The sequence below is a fragment of the Akebia trifoliata genome, chromosome 4 (assembly GCF_017979445.1).
Source record: "Akebia trifoliata isolate Shusen 1 chromosome 4, ASM1797944v1, whole genome shotgun sequence".
Lineage (NCBI taxonomy): Eukaryota > Viridiplantae > Streptophyta > Magnoliopsida > Ranunculales > Lardizabalaceae > Akebia > Akebia trifoliata.
The window spans coordinates 4,201,923-4,222,196 of NC_141378.1; the positions used below are offsets into that span (position 1 = coordinate 4,201,923).

The 20,274-nt window shown below is 35.1% G+C and overlaps 3 protein-coding genes across 4 annotated transcripts in view; 2 read left to right on the plus strand and 1 right to left on the minus strand.

The window, feature by feature from the left end:
* LOC147403105 (uncharacterized) overlaps positions 1-2,594 on the plus strand; it is a 28,280-nt gene extending 25,686 nt beyond the window's left edge. The window contains exons 21-25 of the mRNA XM_086438562.1: positions 209-340; positions 414-521; positions 1,064-1,173; positions 1,261-1,359; positions 1,458-2,594. Of these exons, the coding sequence (XP_086294688.1) occupies positions 209-340; positions 414-521; positions 1,064-1,173; positions 1,261-1,359; positions 1,458-1,968 (960 nt within the window). The 3' untranslated portion in view covers positions 1,969-2,594. The remainder of the gene's footprint in view (positions 1-208; positions 341-413; positions 522-1,063; positions 1,174-1,260; positions 1,360-1,457) is intronic.
* Positions 2,595-4,308: 1,714 nt separating this feature from the next.
* On the plus strand, positions 4,309-9,630 carry LOC147403106 (Peptide chain release factor 2). Its single transcript, XM_086438565.1, has 7 exons — positions 4,309-5,011; positions 5,374-5,586; positions 6,378-6,479; positions 6,753-6,890; positions 7,874-8,178; positions 8,763-8,916; positions 9,007-9,630. The coding sequence occupies exons 1-7, from the start codon at positions 4,577-4,579 to the stop codon at positions 9,142-9,144; spliced, it is 1,485 nt and encodes a 494-aa protein (XP_086294691.1). The 5' UTR covers positions 4,309-4,576; the 3' UTR covers positions 9,145-9,630.
* Positions 9,631-10,038: 408 nt separating this feature from the next.
* Positions 10,039-16,231, minus strand: POP1 (ribonuclease Ps). 2 transcript variants are annotated; one of them, XM_086438563.1, is made up of 10 exons: positions 15,666-16,231; positions 14,659-14,755; positions 14,449-14,556; positions 14,123-14,353; positions 13,030-13,148; positions 12,412-12,963; positions 12,089-12,197; positions 11,413-12,005; positions 10,535-10,699; positions 10,039-10,421 (listed from the first exon to the last, which is right to left on the minus strand). In XM_086438563.1, the coding sequence occupies exons 1-10, from the start codon at positions 16,109-16,111 to the stop codon at positions 10,223-10,225; spliced, it is 2,619 nt and encodes an 872-aa protein (XP_086294689.1). In that variant the 5' UTR covers positions 16,112-16,231; the 3' UTR covers positions 10,039-10,222. The 2 variants fall into 2 exon arrangements, with proteins under 2 accessions (XP_086294689.1, XP_086294690.1); XM_086438564.1 differs by having other exon boundaries at positions 12,412-12,951; positions 15,666-16,230.
* Positions 16,232-20,274: the final 4,043 nt, after the last annotated feature.

Sequence of the window (20,274 nt, forward strand, 5' to 3'; positions counted from 1 at the left end):
CATATATTATCAATTTTTAGTTACTTCTAGTTGGTCTGGTAAATTAGTGGGCAGGCAGCTTAACATTATTTTGCGTCCATTTATGAGTTATGTAGGTAGTCCTACAAATTTTTTATTTTTCTTCCCCCCATTGTATATCCATATAATTAGCATCACAGGCGTACTATTTATTTGAGAAAAATAATGTTGTAAACTTTATGATTTGCAGGATGATCAGCTGCTACGCCATGTTGTTAAGAACAACCTTCTGAAGCCAATTGTAGAGGCTTTTGTTGGTAATGGTAATCGTTATAATCTGCTGAACTCCGCAGTTCTAGAACTTTTCGAGTATATGAAGAAGGTGCTCATCTCTATTGCCCTTCTGCAGAGGATTATGTTCAGAGGCTATGCTCATCTGTATTTGATTTGTGCAGGAGAACCTCAAAATTTTAATTATTTATTTAGTGGAGTCTTTCTGGAATGAGTTGGCCAAATTTTCACATCTAGCAACCATTCATTCCCTAAAACTAAAATATGAGCAGGTAAAAAACTCTCTCTCTGTTTGTGTGTGTGTGTGTGTGTGTGTATATATATATATATATAGGTAGCGTTCGGGGAGCCAACATGGAGCACATTTTTTCCTATATGGGTTAGAAGTTTCGGATTGGGCTGATTTTTTGTGAGGATGATCTCTATGGTGAAGAGATCATCTTCACAAAAAATCAACCCATTCTGAAACTTTTAACCCCATCAAAAGTGGTGTACAAGTTGAAGAATTGTGGACCGCTGATTTTTACCATTAATTTGTAAACAACTGTTTATGGGGTTTAAGTTTCAGATTGGACTGATTTTTTGTGAGGATCTCCTTACCGTAGAGATCATCCTAACAAAAAAATCAGCCCAATGCCCAATCCGAAACTTTTAACCCATATAGGACAAATTTTGGCTTGGCTGCCGAATCTGACCCATATACATGGTTACAGAAGGCATCAAGATTGGCAACATTTGATCGTTCAATACTGGAATTACTAACAATTGGTCCTTAAAAGGATAAAAAAGTACTAACAATATACATTTATTTCAGTCCCTAGAGAACTGTGAAACAAGAAACACTCCTAATGTTGTTGACACTAGAAAGCGAATGGATGAGCGTGCTCTTGAGAAAGAGGAAGAAGACTACTTCAACGAGGACAGGTATGTAATTTGTTATTGGACACTTGACAAGAAAAATGTATGTCACTAGGAATATTGTGATCACTATACCATTATATACTTGATCAGTGATGAGGAAGATACTGCATCTGCGCAACCTTTAAATACCAATGACCAAGAAGCTCAACCTGAACCTAATGGATCCATTTTCAGTGGCGGATCTGTAAGGTGACATGTCATTTGTACACACTTGAATTCAAACTCCTTTTTGATTCTGTAGAGAGAGGTATCGGAATATCATTTATTATGATGATTTTCTTTTGTAGACAAAGATCTGGGCTAGTTGACTATGACGACGATGAAGACGATGATGATTACAATCCAATGCGTAGGTTTCGGAAGGAAACTTCTACCAAAGTTGAAAGTACAGTAGATTCCCCCAAGTTGAAACGGAAAGTCCCATTGTCTGGCGAGGCACTTGAGTCGGCAAAGAAGCGAGTACTTGATAAAAAATCGAGTGACAGTGATGTTGCTCATTCAACATGTACCACCGATGCAACAGAACCACCCAGTAATAAAGTCACCACCACATCTAGTCCTCCTAACAACGCTGGTACTGGTGGAGACTGCAATTCGGATGAGGATAGCCTAAGTGAGAAGAAACATGCAGTTCAAGTAAGCTGTTCTAATTGCTTGCCAAACAATCCCCAAACTATACAATCAAGTGGTGAAGACTGTCCTTCATTGTTGCCACCAAATGGTAACAAGTCCCCACCAGAAATTCCCGTAAACGGTGGTGCTGATGTTAATAGTTCGGAACCGTATTCGGTACGATAATAGTTCCATCCTTAAATTACTTGATTCCTGTCCAAATCAATAGAAGAAATCTATGGTGGCTATTGGATTTCGCATTCCTGCTCAATGAAAAGGTTACCGTCGAGCAAACAAGGGGTGGCATCAGGTGATGTGAATATGGCAATTTAGCGAAGGGGACTTGATTGAAGCAATTCAAATATCAGGTGACGTGGATCTGGTAAACCCTCTCATGTTGGTTTTTCTGATTCTGCCTACTAAGGTGGTAAGAAGATGACAATATTGTTGCTCCTATGGAACATTCATAAGCTTTATTCAATGCTTTGTTTTTAACCATGCTTAGTTGATCTTCACTATTTTATCAGTGAACCATGTGAATAGGAAGGGGGTCCATATTTGACCCCACATTGATTTTTCTTGTTTCTTTCCTTTCTCTATATTTTTTTTATAAAAAAAAAAAAAATTGATTGGGGTGGTGAGAAACTTAGTATTGTTTAGGGTTCAGTTGAAATGTGAGAGTTCAGTGGATTGGATTCAGGTGGAATAAAAGAAGGGGAACCAACTATCCTTTTGAGGTTAAAGGTCAATGTATTACACACATTTATAGAACTTTTACCGCTGCTGTGCGTTAGATTTTTGTTTTGGAGTAACTGTTGTGCAGCTTCATTTAAGTTCTTCATGGGTGTCCTTGATATATTCCAAAGAATCTGTATTTTTAGTCTCTCATCTGTTCTTTATAATTCCCAGCCAGGCATTACAGGTTTCTTCACCATGCAGACAGGTTTTCTTTTACATGTAGGGCTAATGTGTACAATATTTGCCATGTCTAATACACATTCAGCCAAATGGACATCGTGCCCATTGAATTTTTATTTTTTGTAAATATAGTCTTGAGCCAAAAATATATTCCCAATTTCATAATGTGAACCGTGGAGCAATGTTTCTTCAGAATGGAATTGATGCACAGATCATGAAGTGGAGAAATCCCCAAGACCTCTTTGAAGCTGAGAAAGGGTGGGGGGTCGTGATGGATATATTTAGTTTTGTGTTGTATGTATGGTGTTTTTATCATGCCGATCTGGACCATTCATCAGTGGGTCCGACACAAATGATGTCTGGAACCAGAATAATCATTGTATGGGGCTAGCATGATACAAAGGGCGGATTGATGGCATGGTGGGGGTCCATGCTTGCATACTTCCAAAGAAATTTGGATTTGATCAGAATGTTAAACTAAAATGGTCCATTTAAGTTATTAATCAAACAATCAAACTTCTTACAGCAAAGAATAAAACTAGTACCAAGTTCTATAAAAATTAAAATGGGGCATTAGTAGAGGAGAAATTCAAAGTGAAATTGGCTTTGTTCACAAACTTTTCACTGTGTACGTATTTTCTGATGTTGGTTACCTGTTTCTGTGGGAGTAGGACTTATTTCACAACATTCACGGAAACATCAAACCGCGCAAGACCACCTAACAAGAAACTGATAGTTTATATTAGGGGATTTCCAGCACGAAATCCAACTGCATTCGAAGCTTCTTAAACAATGAGAGCAAGATTCTTAAAAAAGACAATCGATTGGCATAGTGAAATGGGATATAAAAACACTTTCTAGACAAATTAGATTTAGGAACATCATCATCATCCACTCAGATCCCATGATTTTTAGACAATGATCAGCTTGAAGCTAAAGAAGTTGTACAACAGTGGGTTTCAGATAAAAATGACCTGTTGGCTTTAGGATCTACTAACCTGAAAATTCAGTTTAAGCAAGTGCACACGCACGCACAGACACTACTCAAGCCGTGCATGATTTGGACTCGCATGACACTATTATAGCAATGGCAAGAAAATGTAATAGATCAAAAGTATGGCATTATCTGTGAAATTCAGCATGAGAGGGCATTAAACTTGTCTTGGCTCTGATTTGGATGCATGGCATCAATCATCAATATGGTTTAAAAACTCATTTTTGATGTCTCTTCTCGTCCTTGAACAAGACTGAGTCATCTCAGATGAGTTTTCAGATTTATTCTAGTTGTCTCGTTCAAGAATGACACAATCGACTGATTTTTAAGAGTCAAGTCAGATTTGAGACAACTTGTCAATCCGTCCCGTTGGTGGTCAATACCAAGATGGATGAGTTGTCTTGATCTTGGACGAGTTTTAAAACCATGATTATCAAGGCATTGGCCTGTGATTAGAATTTTTTTTTTTTTTTGTTCACAGCTCTCTCCACTGCATGACACGTGCATGAGTGTAGTTTTGTAAATTTGGGGATTTTCAATACACATGGGCTTAATTAATATGATTGGTCGAACCCGAATCTTGTGACGAAAACGTTTTGAACTGAACTCAGTGAGATAAGTGCTCAATGTCAATGGAAGTATGGAACTCATCAAAGTCAACTCAAATCAATTAAAATGACTCTAACGAGTCGCAGTCATCTCGACAGAAGAACGAGTCAAACTGCAATTACCAAAATATCCCCCGTTGTCAGATTCAGAATGAACAAGACACACTTTTGATCTCTGGAGTTGGTTGGACTCAAGTTCTTAAACCCTTGTAACTTAATTTTTCTTTTGGAGAAGCATCTAAGGGACATAGATTTGCTGTGTAAAAAAAAAAAAATGGGATCTCTTCTTCGACTAAAAAAATCATGCCTGGGGCATTTATTTCTTCCTCAAAATCCTAGAACTAGAACCCACCTTGTTTCCCTCCTCTTCTCTTCTCTTTCTGAATCTCAAAACATACTTTCCCATGTCCAACACCCAAATCCTGACTCCATGATTGGTTTTTCTTTCAAATCTTTAATAACGATTTCTGGGTTTTCTTCTGAACTTCAAACCCCAATTGGGTTTCATGACCATCTCTTACCTTCAACCAGTATTCGTCTTCGTTGCTTTGGTTCTCAAGCCGTTATTGAACGCAGTACCTCTGACGGCCTAACAGTCGACGACATTGTTGCTAATCGATGGTCGATCCTGGAAGAAAGTGAAGGTGATTGGAAGAGTCACGCTGCTGCTATAGCTCAATCGATTCAGCTAATCAAGAAGCGCTTACAGGTATAATTCAAAAGGCCCCATTTCGATATATATGTGGGTCCCTTTCAGCACCAAACATTTTGGCCAACATTTTAGCCAACCATTTTAGTCCTACATGGGTTAGAAGTTTTGGAATGGGCTGATTTTTGGTGAGGATGATCTCCTCACCGTAGAGATCATCCTCACCAAAAATCAGCCCATTCCAAACATTTTTTCCCATATAAGACAAAACACGTTGTAGCTTTATGTGTATACGGATCCTAATCCTATATATATAAATTTAATTGTACCCATTCAGTGAATTTGAAGTTATCTCATTTTTGTTCTTTTAATCTAGTGTGAATTAGTATTTTTATTTGTGTGTGTGTGTGTGTTTGTTTCAGTGGAGGAAGTTGGTAATTAGGTCAGAAATGCTTTCGGCCGAGTTGAATAAGCCTGACCTTTGGGATGATCCTGTTCATGCAGGGAAGATTAGCCGTGAGCATGGCTCACTCATGGGTAAGATGAAAGAAGTGAATGGGTTCGAACAAGAATTGCTTGAGCACATTGACATGCTGAAACTTGCACGGGAAGAGAATGACGGAGAGTTGGAATTGGTGGGCACTGTCTTCTTCTAGGCATGTATTGCATTTGCATTTTATTGTGGTTTAGTCCTATTTCATCATTGATTTGGTAAAATAATGAGGAGACCTGATTGTTTATTGTTTGATGTGTACATCACATCAAAAGATGTTGAACATGCATGAAACAATGATTTATATTAGTGTTTACGATCTGAACTAATGAAGATCCTGATTACCTTGATTGGTACTCCATCTAACATTGATCATGATATGGGCTATGCAAATCTCATGGTCCTGAATGGAAATTATTTATCAACTAACTACTCCAAAAGACCTCTATGTTGGAGAGGGGAAGAACTTTGAATATAGGAGGGTGAAGGGCTTAATTGGGGTATGACACATCCGTGAGTGGAGCAAAATATATACTCAACACTTGCCCTCACCCATAAGGGTGGAAAGAATTACACATACGAAATTAGCGCTTTGATACCATGTTAACCGACCAACTACTCCAAAAGTCTGATCTGTTGAAGGGGGGGGAAATATGAATTTAAGAAGGTCACACGGCTTAACTGGGGTATGAAGCACCCGAGAGTGGAGGAAAATATACACTCAACAAATGCCTTACTCAGCCAAAAAGGCATGGTAGTTGGTTTGTTTATTAAAACGGTCACGGAAATAATAATTTTATGATATTTCGATATTTCTCTACTACTAGTTGCTAATTACCTCCAAATATTATTATGCTTGATATGGATTTCCTTTCTTGTATAACACATATGCGAGTTATAGTATGCAAAAAATTCATTTTTGACTCTTTGCAGGAATCAATGAAAGCTTTACTTAAGATGAGAAGAAGTGCAAAGGAGAAAGAGCTCAAAGCTTTGTTAGCTGGGGAGCAGGATTCTTGCTCGTGTTTTATAGAGGTTGGTCCCTTCATCAAATCTGGGGGCAGGGGTTAATCACTTTGAAAGGATGTTTCAACTTTTTGTCTTCAATTGAAATTGGTCATATTTTTTGGTCTTTAGTCTTGAGTGCAGAGGACATGTACTCCTTGAAGTGGTGAAAGTTTAGGGCCACACTTGGCAAAGTAGAATTTGATTTAACATGCTGTTATAATTTTCTCTAATTTCCAATCAAGAGTTTTTTGTATAATTTAATGCCAATCAAAATCTTAAATGTGTTGTTACATGATGTAGGTTCAAGCAGGAGCTGGGGGGACAGAGAGCATGGACTGGGCAGCCATGATCATGAACATGTATAAAATGTGGGCTCAGAGCCGTGGATATGGTGTCACTGTAGTGGATGAAATGGCTGGTGAGATGGCAGGAATCAAGGTTTAGTTTCCCATATTCCATCCTTGATTTTTGTTATATGGATGATTACACATTTCTTGTATAGTTGTTACATCTCCATGTTCACGGAAAGGAAAAAAAAAGGAATAATCAATGTTATAACGACGATGAGAGCTGTAAGCTCTTGAAAAAGCTTGTATATATACATCCAAAAAATAATGCACTCTGCACTTTGTATATAAAAGGCCAAAGTCTGCATTGGCTTCTATATGAATATTTGATGCTAATCAAGCTATGTTTGTTGGCAATCTATATAATAAAACACAATGGTGAGTCTCACTCTGCTATAGTTTTGTGGGTGAGAAATGTCCACTCCAGTACAGTGGAGTGAGGTTCACACTACCCCACTTTATTATCTTTTATCTTCACCCCCTTCAACTTTATTGTCTTTCCTCTCCTCCCTCCTTTTAATAATATCTTTCAAATTTTACTATCTTTCCTCTTTTATCCCTTCCCACTTTATTGTCTTTCCTCTTCTCCTCCTTTATTTAATAATACCTCTTCAACTTTATTGTTTTTCCTCTTTACCCCCTTAAATCCAAAGATTTTTTAAAAATACCCTTCCAACATTATTATTTTTTCACTTTTACCCCCTTAACCTGTGAACTCTAATTTATACTATTGGGAGATAGTCAAGGCAGGAGAGATGCCAGGAAGAGCCCCCTCCCCTACTTGCTTTTATTCACGGCAAACATGCAATGAGGTCGGCATCAAACATTTGAAGGCTCACCTCAAGGAGATCTCTCAAGGCAAGATGGCCTTGGAACTGGCCTTATTGTATTCTTGCTGCATACTGTTTTTTACTCTTCCTGTTCCCTGCTTCTGACTTTGGGAGACCTTTTTACACTAATACCAATTTTTTTTTTTTCGTTAGTATTAAAACTCGTTTATTGTTCAAAGTCATCTGGAATTTTTTAAGCATTAAAAATGGGTTGTTATATCTGATCCTAGAACACTTGTTTCAGCGTGCAACAATCAAAGTAGATGGTGAACATGCATTTGGATATGCCAAAGCCGAAGTAGGGGTGCATAGATTGGTGCGGATTTCACCTTTCGACAGTGCAAAGCGTCGACATACTTCTTTTGCAGCTGTTGCTGTAATTCCAATCTTGGGTGATATATCTACTCGGTTTCAAATGAATGAATCCGATCTCCGTATTGAGCGGTTCCGAGCTGGGGGAGCTGGTGGTCAGCATGTTAACACAACTGAGAGTGCAGTGAGGATAGTGCATATCCCTACTGGAGTAACTGCCACATGTCAAAACGAAAGGTATGCAAAAAACCCAAATTTGCCTTTTTTTCCATGCTTGGGTTTTACTGATAACTAAAAGTAACTGTTGTTACAATATATATCTAGAAAGTTGGTATTGCACCCCAATTTTTTACTTATTACACCCTAATTTCTTAAATTATTTATCACGCCCTAATTTGAGATGAAAGCACACTCTTCAAACATTACAATGGTTTAGCTCAAATTTATAATCTCAACATTACAAAACATTATGACACTTCAAACAATTTAGTAGTTGTTTACGATTATGATTAAGCTCATATCAAATCCTAAACCCCCAAAAATAGAAAGTTAGCCCAAAAAACGAGAGAGCTTCTATTGACACCCCCAACTTTTGCTTATTCTCAACCATTCACTTATTTTCTTTATTTTTAATTGGGGTGTAATAAGTAAAAGTTGGGTGCCAATAGCAGTTCTCTAAATTTAAGATAACACTCCACTCACTCTTGATTAGTATTTTTTTTTTCATAAGTACAGATGATTTTATATTATTAAAAAGGGAGGTCAATGAATCTTGATTATTATTTCTATGGGTATAGAGTTTGATTTTTGTGTAAAAACAGGTCTCAACATCAAAACAAGGCAATGGCAATGTCTGTGCTTCAATCTCGATTAGACCAGCTTGAGATGGCTCGCCAAGCTCAGTTGAATGCACAGCATACCCAATCCCTCACTGAAATCAGTTGGGGCAACCAAATACGGACTTACGTCCTCCACGTATGCACTTCAACTGACCTCCATTTAATTTTTCACCACCATCAAAATTTTAATACTCACTAGCGTGTCTTTGATTTTTGGTTTATGAAGCCTTACCGCATGGTCAAGGATCTCAGAACTAACTATGAAGTTTCAGATCCTGATTCTGTTCTCGAGGGTGATATTGATGGGTTCATATTGAGCTTCTTGTCTGCTTCCATGGATAAAGATGGGGATAATAATTTTTGAAATGGGATTTGAAGTTCACATGATTGCTGACACTAAGAGAAAAAATCCCCATATCAATACCACAGCCCATGACAAGCTTAGCGATCTCACTCGTGATGTCTGTGGTCTCTCATGTTTTGACTTTTCACATGTGGATCCGTTGGACAACCAACCAATATAGCAAAACCATGTCGTCATACTTTGGCTTCCAGCTTCGGAACCATACATAATGGTGATTAGATAAATTAGCGGTCTAAATTGGGAAGCAAATGCATCTTTTGAGTGAAAGATGGTTTTACCTACAAAGAACAAATATTTGTAACTAATTAGTTTCTTGATTTTATATTTATATTTTATATATTTTTTCTTCCAACATCCATTGTGAGATGCCACACTTTTGAAAGATTTGCACAAGTAGGTGTAAGCAAGGTTCAAAATATTGTTCCACTTTGTGTAACTGGTAAGACTTTCATCTTAAATATTGTTCCCATTAATGACATATTATTATTAGTAGAACCCCTAAACTTCGACATTAAAATATAATGGGAAAATTACTGATGGAGTGTTAAATATTTTAATATTTATAAAAAAAAATTATACTATATAAAAAACTGACAGTCCAACGTTTTAGTAACTTGCTGGACTGTCCAGCATTTTAATGTGTTAAAATACATTGCTTTACCAAAATGCCCTTCTGAAGATTAAAACACTGGACTGGACTGTCCAACAATTTAATTTGTTTTTGGTAATTTTTTAAAAATAGATTTTTTTTCATAGATATTAAAATATTTAAAACAATTTTTTTATAGTTATTTTCCCAAATATAATTATTACTGTATAAGGTGTAGCATTTCTTTTTTAACAAAGGAAAGCAAACATCTAGGCATCTCTAATAACCTTCCAAATTAAACAAAATTTAAAAACTATACAACTTAACATTTAGTAACCAACGCTGTATACAGCATTTCTTTTACAAAATTAGCGACCCTCGCACAAATTATATTAATAATGACCCTCGCACAAATTAAATTAATAATGATGATGAATAATAATTTTTTTTTTGAAAATCTAGAGTCAACCCCAAAACGGAAGCAGGTGATCACATGAACTCTATATCTTCCTCCTGTTGTTCCAGAACAATGATGGCAAGTGCAAGTCTATAGGCTGCAGATCTAACGTTCCTAACTAGCACAAAGATCTCTCGCCTCCTCTCCTTCGCCTGCACCCCATCCCATTGTTCTCTCCTCAGCCGAGCAAGCAAGGTAGCCTCACAAAGAGCCTCCGCTTGTGGTTTGGTGCTGCACACCATTATCACCACCAACACAACATTCAATGAAAAGGATTTTATCTAACAAATTGTTACCTGCACTAAATATAAATATTGCATCAAACAGAAGAAATAGATACTAACCTTCCCCGAACAAATCCCGTGGTTACAAAGCCAATCGGCCACCTGTGAGATTCCCTTGCCAAGGGGTCTTCAGGTTTCTGAAGTTCCCACTTACCAGAAGGTTGCTGCATGTAGTATGATCCTATAGAGGACTGAGGAATTTGAAGTCCTTCCCCTTCATGTGATCTGCATCATTCCCATGAATTATTCCTCAGTTGCAGGACAAATGGACAGATATTTTCTAAATAACGATTCTTGCAAATTAGGAAACATGACATGCCAGTCATGGCTATATCCATCTTCTTAGAATAAATATTATTTATTAAATGAGAACAAGTGTACAAATATCTATATAATAAAACAAAACGGTGGATCCCACTCCGGCTACAATGAAGTGGGGTCCACACCACCCCCACTTTATTCCCTTTCCTCTTCACCCCCTTCAAATTTACACCCCCACCCCCATTTTTTCAATAATATTCCTCCAAGTTTACTATCTTTCCTCTTTTACCCCTTTACCCTCAAACTTTACTATCTTTCTCCTTTTACCCCTTTAATCCCAAAGAGAATGCCCATGCCATAGGCATGTACAAACTCTACTTATCTAAATAACACAATGCTATGGTTCTCATTTTTTCATGAAATCACTAGCGTTTACGTTTTAATGAATGGAATATTTAGTAACCATGACTACATCTAAAATTCTCTTAATAATCCAAAAAAAGAAAAAAATATAAAAGTTCTCCTACGCATTATGGCCCAATAGAAAGTATCCTTTTCCAAGAGATTTAAATGATTGTTGCATAGTTTATAATTTTTCACATTCTCTCTCAAAACAATTAAAACTTTAAATAAGAAAAAAAAATTTACAGGTAAAATAGTAGCTAAGTAGAACCAACCTGGATGTCCATAGTGATATATCGGTGTGATGAGGTGCACAAACAATAGCTCCTTCTTCGAAAAAACCTTCCTTGTAGGCATGGAGAAGAACTCTAATGAAACATAGTTTTCGGTCGACAAGTATCTGGTTGCTAAAGTTTGGGTCAGGGCTAAGCTTGACTTCATTCTTAAAAAACTTAGCCCTTTCATGCATCAGTGGATAAGGGAATAAAAGCAAATGATCTCCGTGGATTTCATTCATGTGACTCCTCAAAATACTTGATGTCCTTGCTATAAAACCTTCAAAAGGAGTGTTATTCTGCTCTACTGAGGCTGAACCACAATTTTTTGTGTTTGTGTCTCCCAATGTATTGGTAGGGTCCATTTCTCTACTAGAAATTTTCTCATCAAGGGCTTGAATAACTCCCAAGCTAGTGTGGTCGCCAATAGCAAACCTCACACTATCCCATGGAGGGGGTATGGGAACTCTTATAGGTCTCATAGAGGGAGGGCGAAGTTCTGCTTTTTGATTAAAGGCTGCAGCCTCAGTAGCCATAAAGCAAGAATATGTCTTGCAATCAGGAAAATCAAAAGGAAAAGAAGGCAATCCAACCTGCAGTGAAGGACAATTTATCACCTATGATATTGGGAAAAAAACTACCTAACTCTATACATGGTTAAGTTGCATTTACTTACATCACATGCAATCCAGTGCTTTTCTCTCAAACCAATTGCATGGGCGCCACAGGAGACAAGTGGAATCCAGAAGGCTTTGATCCAACTTAATGGGAGAATGATAGACCACCTGTTAAGAAGATTGTAAAATCAATGGTATAAGGTTCTAGGGAGGAATCTCCTTTTTTTTTTGGCTAAAACAAAATAAAAACACATTAAGACAGGAACCCAAATTCAATATAAATCATAAGAATTTTTAAAAATATGTATGTTAATTAAATTTTAAGATAATGCTACACGAAAGAAACAAACAAAACCAGCAAAAAAGAAAAGAAAAAACATACCCAATACAAGAGTTCCTTTTGTTATTATCCTTTAAAAGTAATATAGGGCACGATCTAGAAGATTGTTCCTTTGTTTCAGTACTTGGTGTCCCTGAATTTTTGTTATCAAGGTTAAAGAAAGCCATACGCCTCTGATGTCTTTCCATGCAAAGAAGATTCTCCTCCACCGGAGGATTCACCACGTCACAATCCCACAAGTCCTTGTTGTCAGACATGAGGACACTATTTACTTCAGGGTTCAACCACAACTTTGAGATGGCCTCCTTATTCTTGTTTGAACATGCAGTCAACACAGGATGTCCGTTCGTCTCATCTTCTAGTACATCAACCTCTAGACTAGTAGAAGGTACTTCTGAAACACTTTCAATCTCCCTTTTAGGCAAATCACGAGGATCTTTGACCATTAGAGATAGAATTGCATGAGAAGGAAGGCATTCCGCATGTTCAAAGATGGAAGATTTATCAAGTTGAGTGTCACCACTGGCCTCCACAACTGAACATTTCATCAATTGAAAAGAAGCCTTTGAAGTCCTCCACGGCCTGTCAACATCACTACAACATATTTCACTCCTCAATTTAATGATAATTTGAGGTTTTATATTCGGTACTGAAACTCACCTAGACATAGGATGTAACATCTTTTGAAGAATTTGGATTGCCTTCGATCCCATAACTTCTAATTTTGCAAATTGACCCTCAAGCAAAACACAATTAACAGAGATGCCAGTCTCATCCCTCTGAAAAATGAACGAGACTTGATAAAATGAATATAGAAATCCATGCATAAACTTGACTTTGGAAACAAAAAATAAAAAATAAAAAATATATAGTAATGATGATGATTCATGTATGGTAGCTCTGTTTTCTTGTTCTGTCTTGGATAAGAAGATTTTGGGCTTTTTGGTGTTGGTATGAAGGCTGAATTTGTAGTGAAGTATTTAGGAATTTGAGGAATTATGACTCAATTTTTTGAATATATGGGTTTTAATGAGTTAATGAAAAAAAATTTAGTAAGTTTGTATCTTTGCAAGAGACAAATAAGTTAGTAACCTAGGAGAAACAAATAAGTCAAACAGTTACCGATTAAAAAATAGTTGAACAGTTATTGGTTTACTAACGTTAAATTGCTAGTTACATGTGTTTAACCCACCAACTAATCCAAAATACCGGTCTTAAATGGGGTATGACACACCCGAGAGTGGAGGAAAATATACACTAAACATTCCCCCTCATTCCTAAGGGTGGAAAGATTTGAACTCGCGACCTCTATGAACCAAGCGCTCTGATACCATGTTCACCAACCAACTACTCCAAAAGACTGGTCTGATGGAGAAGGGGAGAACTATGAATATAAGAGGGTCATGGGTCTTAACCGGGGCATGACACACCCGAGAGTGGAGGAAAATATACACTCAACAATATGTTTGAACTTCTATCATGCCCGATTAATGATAATTTTACACATATTCAGATTCTACAAATATTAGCAGTACATCGTAAAAGGATTTCTCTTTTCAAATACCAAGTATATACTTTAACAGTGGAGAACAACCATTCCAAACTTGGAAGAAATGCACTTACAAAGTAACAAAAACAAGTTTTCTTAGGTTCATCAATAAACAAAAGTTCCAAAACTCTAGAACAGCTTTGCAATGTAACAGAAAAGAGATGAATAATTTGCTAAAATTATCTTTTAATAAAAGAAATGTACCTGTTTTTGACAGGCAAATCCAAGAGCATCATATCCTTCACTTACAGCTGCGGCATGAATCCATAACCAAAGCTGGCGAAATGAAGAACAACACACATTGCTCCTGGGCATGTTAGATCCAGATGTAGTAGGGTCCTTGACATCAATATCAACATTGTTCCTATCGAAAGGTCTCCACATGTAGGTCACTGGGGCAATCAATTGAGTTGAGGGTGCTCCAACATGATGAAGCTGCAAACATTGATGAGGCCACAAATCAAAATTCCAGCCATCCTTCTTGCAAAAGAAAGTGGGTCGTAGTGTCCTTAACAAAAGCGGCAACCTACCATGGCACTTCCATAACAAACTCCAGAAAGTATAGAACTGGAAAGTTCTTCTGAATGAACCGAAGGGGTTGGCACCAAAACCATTCTTAAAATTGAGAGCAATGAATCCTGAAAAAAAATATATATATAACAAGGAAAACCTGAATTTATTAGGTCCATATAGACATAATGAAATTGTTTACAAGTTACGAAGAAAAGAGCAATGCCTACCTCTGGACCCTCCAATTGGACAGGAACATAGTAGCTCGCATCATGTACAACTGCTCCATTTTTAAACCACTTCAGAAGAGCCCTTGAACCCCTTCCTCTACATCACACCAGTGCTTCGGTCAGAAAGCACTAAACATTATATATGTTAACCTCGGAAAACCAATGAATATGTTATGCAACAACCTTAAATTCCTGGAACATGGTTTTAAATACTAATTTGATCAATGTGTATAGGTGCACCTTAAAGAATGAGATGTATTGGTAAATATGGCCTTTTCTAATATGGAAAAATATTATGAATGGTTTGTATCTTTTCTTTTCTCTTTGGTTTCTTAATAAAATTTTATACTTATCAAAAAGTTCAAATTAGTTATTGCTTTCCCAAGTCAATCAGATGTCTGTTTAAGTCTTGGGAAGCTTTGGGTTTGGATTTCTTTGTTGTGAAGAGGACTCTTTGGTTGTTTATACCTTTTGTAGTATGTTGGGCCATTTGAAAATATAGAAATAACTGGATCTTCGAGAAGGAGAACTCTGTAATGTGTTTGTCGTGTCCACAATATATTTTCTACTCTTTTGGTGTAAAGTCTTTAAGGAAATTAAAGGTGTTTGTTTTGAGGATTTCTTGGGTAGGTGGGAGTGGACTTGAATTCTAGCCTCTTTAAAAATCCTCGATCTATCATTGTACTTTATTTGTTTGTCACCTCGACCACCTTAATACAATGTGCATTTACTTTATATATATATTTTCCCTCCAGAGGATTATGATAGTAGTCTAGCTTTTTAATACCATGGTTAGAAACCTTAATGGATTAATTAAAAAAACAACCAATCCATCAATTTAAAATCTTACGAGATGACACATACTACAATATGAAAGAGATAATCATAATAGAATATAGTAGGGAAAGAAAAAAAATCCAACTTTTCATTATTTTCTTACTTTCTTTCTTTATTAATTTAAAAATTAAAAAAAAAAAAAATCGACAGAGAAGATAGAAGAGCATTACCGGCCTTGCAATCCCAGAGGAAGATGAAATCCCCATAGCTTTGTCATCGAAAACCGCTTTGCGTGCCAAAGATGCGTCCTTAACCTCTTCGTTCCATCGCCTGAAGTACAAAAACCGGTTTCTGGATTCTTTCTAAGTTCAATTCTACGAAGATCTTGCCTAGTTAACTTCTTCTGAACTTTTTCCGAAGTCGAAGCTTCGCCTTTATCTATTTGCCCTACTTTACGCCTCTTTCTTCTCTTGTTCTTCGTGAGGCGATTATCGTAACCAGTTGTTCTCCTCCTCTTGTTCCGTTGAGATCGAAAATCGTTGTTTACTCGATCTGCTATGATCAAGTGGAGAGATTCTAACTCGGATGCGCGAGATTCTGCAAATTTGTGCACGTTTAGGGTTCGAGGAGGTGGAGTCGCAGCAGTATGTAGTGGTTTGCTTCCTTGGATCGCCATTGATGTAAGAAGCCCTGACCAAGCAACTTTGAAGTTAGATAACGCTTCTCAAGCGTTTGGTAACGTTTTTAAAATTTGCTATCAGATTCTACTATAAGAAGTCATTATCAGAAAATCTGTAAAAAGTTGAAATACTGAAAAACTTGTTCGATAGATTTTGTAAAAGTGTTGTGTTATTTATTAGAATTTAGTAATTATTATTTGATACAACTTTTAGATTCTGTTGTATTATGATAAAATGATCAGAATACCCTTATAAATATATAATTACATTAAATATTTATAAATATATTAAATTTTATAAAAATAATTATTTTAATTTAAATAAATTTATAATTCTATAAAAATTTCAAAAATAATTTCTCTTAAAAATGAACATATTAAATTTTTTTAATAATGAAAATACCTGCATGATACACAATCTAACATCTATATAACATCATACATACATAACAAATCTAGATAACATCTCATTTATATTTTAACATAATAACTATAACTAATATAATAAGTAGAACTAAAATAAATAAAAATATGAAAAATATGCATCCAACAAATACATACAAAATATATTTTTCATTGATCAAACTAAAATAAATTATGACATATGGTTGTTCATTTCGATTTTTAATAAGTTGATTAGAAAATTACATATTATTTCATCAATTTAACCAAGATTAATGAAGAACAACAAGGAAATCATAAAGGACCAATTCAAATAATGAGACAATGATGAAATGACTACAAATTACCAAAATCATGAAAAATCAATTTAAATAATGAGATTTTAGATTTTTTTCATCACCAAAACTGACTCAACATGATAAAACGACCCCAATAGTGAAGAACGAACACAAATTTGAACCCAGTATTATATGCACTAGGTCATCCAATAGACCATTGGGCAGGTCATTCTTGATTATCGAATACCTGATAACATTCGATTTATAAAAAAAATTATAAAATTATAAATTAGATTATTAAATACTTGATAACATTCGATTCAATTTATAAAATAAAAAAGTTTATAACTTTATAAATTAAATTATCGAATACCCAATAACATTCGATTATATATATATATATATATATATAAATTATCGAGTACCCGATTTATTAAAAAAATTTATAAAATTATAAATTAGATTATCAAATACCCGATAACATTCGATTTATAAAAAAATTATAAATTTATAAATTAATTTATCGAATACCCGATAACATTCGATTTATATAAAAAAAAATTATAAAATTATAAATTCGATCATCGAATGCCCAATAACATTCGATTCGATTTATAAAAAAAAAATGATAAATTTATAAATTAGATTATCGAATACCCGATAACATTTGATTCGATTTATAAGAAAAAAAATTATAAATTTATAAATTAGATTATCGAATACTTGACAACATTCGATTCGATTTATTAAATTTTTTTTATAAATTTATAAATTAGACTATTGAATACTCAATAACATTCAATTTGATTTATTAAAAAAAAAATTATAAATTTATAAATTAGATTATCAAATACCCGATAACATTCGATTCGATTTATATAAAAAAAATTATAAATTTATAAATTAGTTATTGAATACCCGGTAATATTCGATTCGATTTATATAAAAAATTACAAAATTATAAATTTGATTATCAAATACCTAATAATATTCGATTTGATTTATAAAAAAAACAAAAACAAAAAAAATTATCGAATACCCGATAACATTCCATTCGATTTATAAATATGCAGTCAACTAAAACCCTTGATTTTGAAGGTGAAAAACCATCCATTTTTACATACAAATCAAGGGTTTCCTTGGCAGAGAGAGAGAGAGAGAGGATAACTGAACGATCGCCGCAGGAGAATATGGTGTCGAGATCGGCTACTGTTGAAGCACTTTGTCTGAGGGTTAGAACCGTGTGAACTTATGTCGAGAACAAAAGAGTAAAAATGGCTGAGGGTTAGGGCTTTGTGAGGTTCAGTCGAGAAGATCTAGAGGGTTGAGGTTATATCGACAAGAACAGTTGCGTGCTATCGAGAAGAAGAGAGAGAGCTGTGCGGGAGAAGAAGAGAGAGAGTTGTGCGGTTTTTTGGAGAAAAATAACGTGATGTGTGAGGGTCTGTTGAGAAAGAGAGAGCTGTGCGAGATTTTTTCAAGAAGAAGAGTGTGATGTGTGAGGGTCTGTCGAGAAAGGGGAGCTACTGTGTGCGATTCTATCGACATCGAATAGAAGAAGAGAAGAAAAGAAGAAGATTATATCAGGGCATTATCGATCATTTCACTTTAACTGTTTTTCGTTGTTCGTTTCTCTTGCAAACGGGAATAAAAAAAAGTGACTCTACACAGTTTTTCATATTTGGCGTTTAAAAACGTAATTTTTTAACGCAATTTTTTTATCAAACGGTGATTAGTGAGAGGTTATGTCGACAAAGAGAAGTAAAGGATCAAAATCCGTAATTTTTATTATATAAATCGGATCTGATCTGATCGGATCAGCAATTTGATAAATAAAATCCGATCCGATTACATCTTTAAACAGTCCAAAACCGATCCGACTCAGATTGGATCAAGACAAATGTTTTTTTTTTACAAGTAAACTGGTCTTGAACCCAAATGCTTTTATAATTTATAAAACAAAATGGGGGAGAATACGGGTTTGCTTTTCTCCACAAACTCAGAACTCAACCACGAGGACCAAATCCAGCAACATAGGTTACAGACAACAATAAACAGATAGGATTGGCGAGAGAGAGAGAGAGAGAAACCCTTTTCTTACTAACATTGAAAATTCCAATTCGAATCCAAAATTTTCGGATCAGAACGGATCGGATCTCGAATAAAAACCTGCCAGCCGTATCTATATTTGAAGTTGGAGGAAGTGAAACTCTTTTCTTACTAACATAATAACATTTTGAAACTTGCTAAGGGTCATTTTGCTCAAATGGATTACACAATCCTCTAAATTGCATTAGGAAAAAAAATCAGATCCAAAAACAAAAAATTCAAATAACATTTTCTTTTAAAATAGATCCAATGATGTGAGAATGTACAGCCTCCCACATAACTCCCAAAATTAAAAATGAAATTTAACATTGAAAAATGATTTTATTCAAAAAAAAATATTCATAGAATTTCATCTTCTACGACCCTGAAGCACTAGATCATGATGCCAAGAGATGTGCACAACGAAGTATCTTAAATTTAAAAAAGAAGTATCTTAAATTGTACGGAGATTCAATTTGATAAACTAAAGAAAAAAAATGAAAATTTTCATAAAAATGAAATTTTTTATGGGTAATGGACGAATGAAGTTGTTGTGTATTTCATCGTCATCCTCACTACAAATAAATGAATAATCATGTCTTGTTTCTTGGGAATTGATTATTAAGAAAATATAATATTAAAGAATAGGGGATAAAAAATTTACGAGTTCTACTAATGTATAGTATTTCGTAGGGTTGGCAATAGATAAGTTCGTTACTGGATTAGTGCCACTCCGATCCAATCTGAACACATGCCATATTTTCAAATTATCAATGTTAAAAAAATTTAAAAATATAAATAAATAAATAAATAAATCTAATTTCCTACTACAAATATAGAGGGAAATAAAAAAGATAAAAATGGGTTTATCTATATGTTTGGAAAAAAAAAAGACTAAAGTATTTTATCTATATTGTTATTAAAAATAATAATAATAATTATAGAAATATGTTCAGATCGGATTGGGAAAGATTTGAATCCAATTTGAAATTATTTTGGATCTAAGATTTCAATTTGATCCAAAAATCCGATTTTCAACGTATTTTTGGATTGGTCCGATTTGGACATCGGGTATATTTCGGATCATTGCCAACTTTAGCATTTCGGGTGATTTAATCATATTGTTCCACACGTTGGTAAGTATTTGAGGTACCCTTCAAATTTTCAAACTTATGACAACAACCTTGATCTTGGTCTACTCTAAAAGATCATTGGAATATAATCTAAACACCATTCTCTTCAACCTTTAGTCATGACCCTTGCCTTAATCCTTTGTAAAAAAATTTATATTTTTCTACACCAAATTTCATCGCATTTTACATTTCAACAAAATTTCTATCTTGCACTGTGGTTCAAAGAAACTCTAACACACTCTAGCTTGGGCTCATTCTC

Bases quoted from the DNA above. Each gene is read 5' to 3' on its own strand.
- LOC147403106 (XM_086438565.1), top strand. From the start codon at position 4,577: ATGGGATCTCTTCTTCGACTAAAAAAATCATGCCTGGGGCATTTATTT. The intron at 5,587-6,377 runs GTGGGCACTGTC...GACTCTTTGCAG, and splicing joins ATGACGGAGAGTTGGAATTG to GAATCAATGAAAGCTTTACT. The intron at 8,179-8,762 runs GTATGCAAAAAA...GTGTAAAAACAG, and splicing joins GCCACATGTCAAAACGAAAG to GTCTCAACATCAAAACAAGG.
- POP1 (XM_086438563.1), bottom strand. From the start codon at position 16,111: ATGGCGATCCAAGGAAGCAAACCACTACATACTGCTGCGACTCCACCT. The intron at 12,964-13,029 runs GTGAGTTTCAGT...AATATGTTGTAG, and splicing joins ATGTTACATCCTATGTCTAG to TGATGTTGACAGGCCGTGGA. The intron at 12,006-12,088 runs GTAAGTAAATGC...CCTTCACTGCAG, and splicing joins AGCACTGGATTGCATGTGAT to GTTGGATTGCCTTCTTTTCC.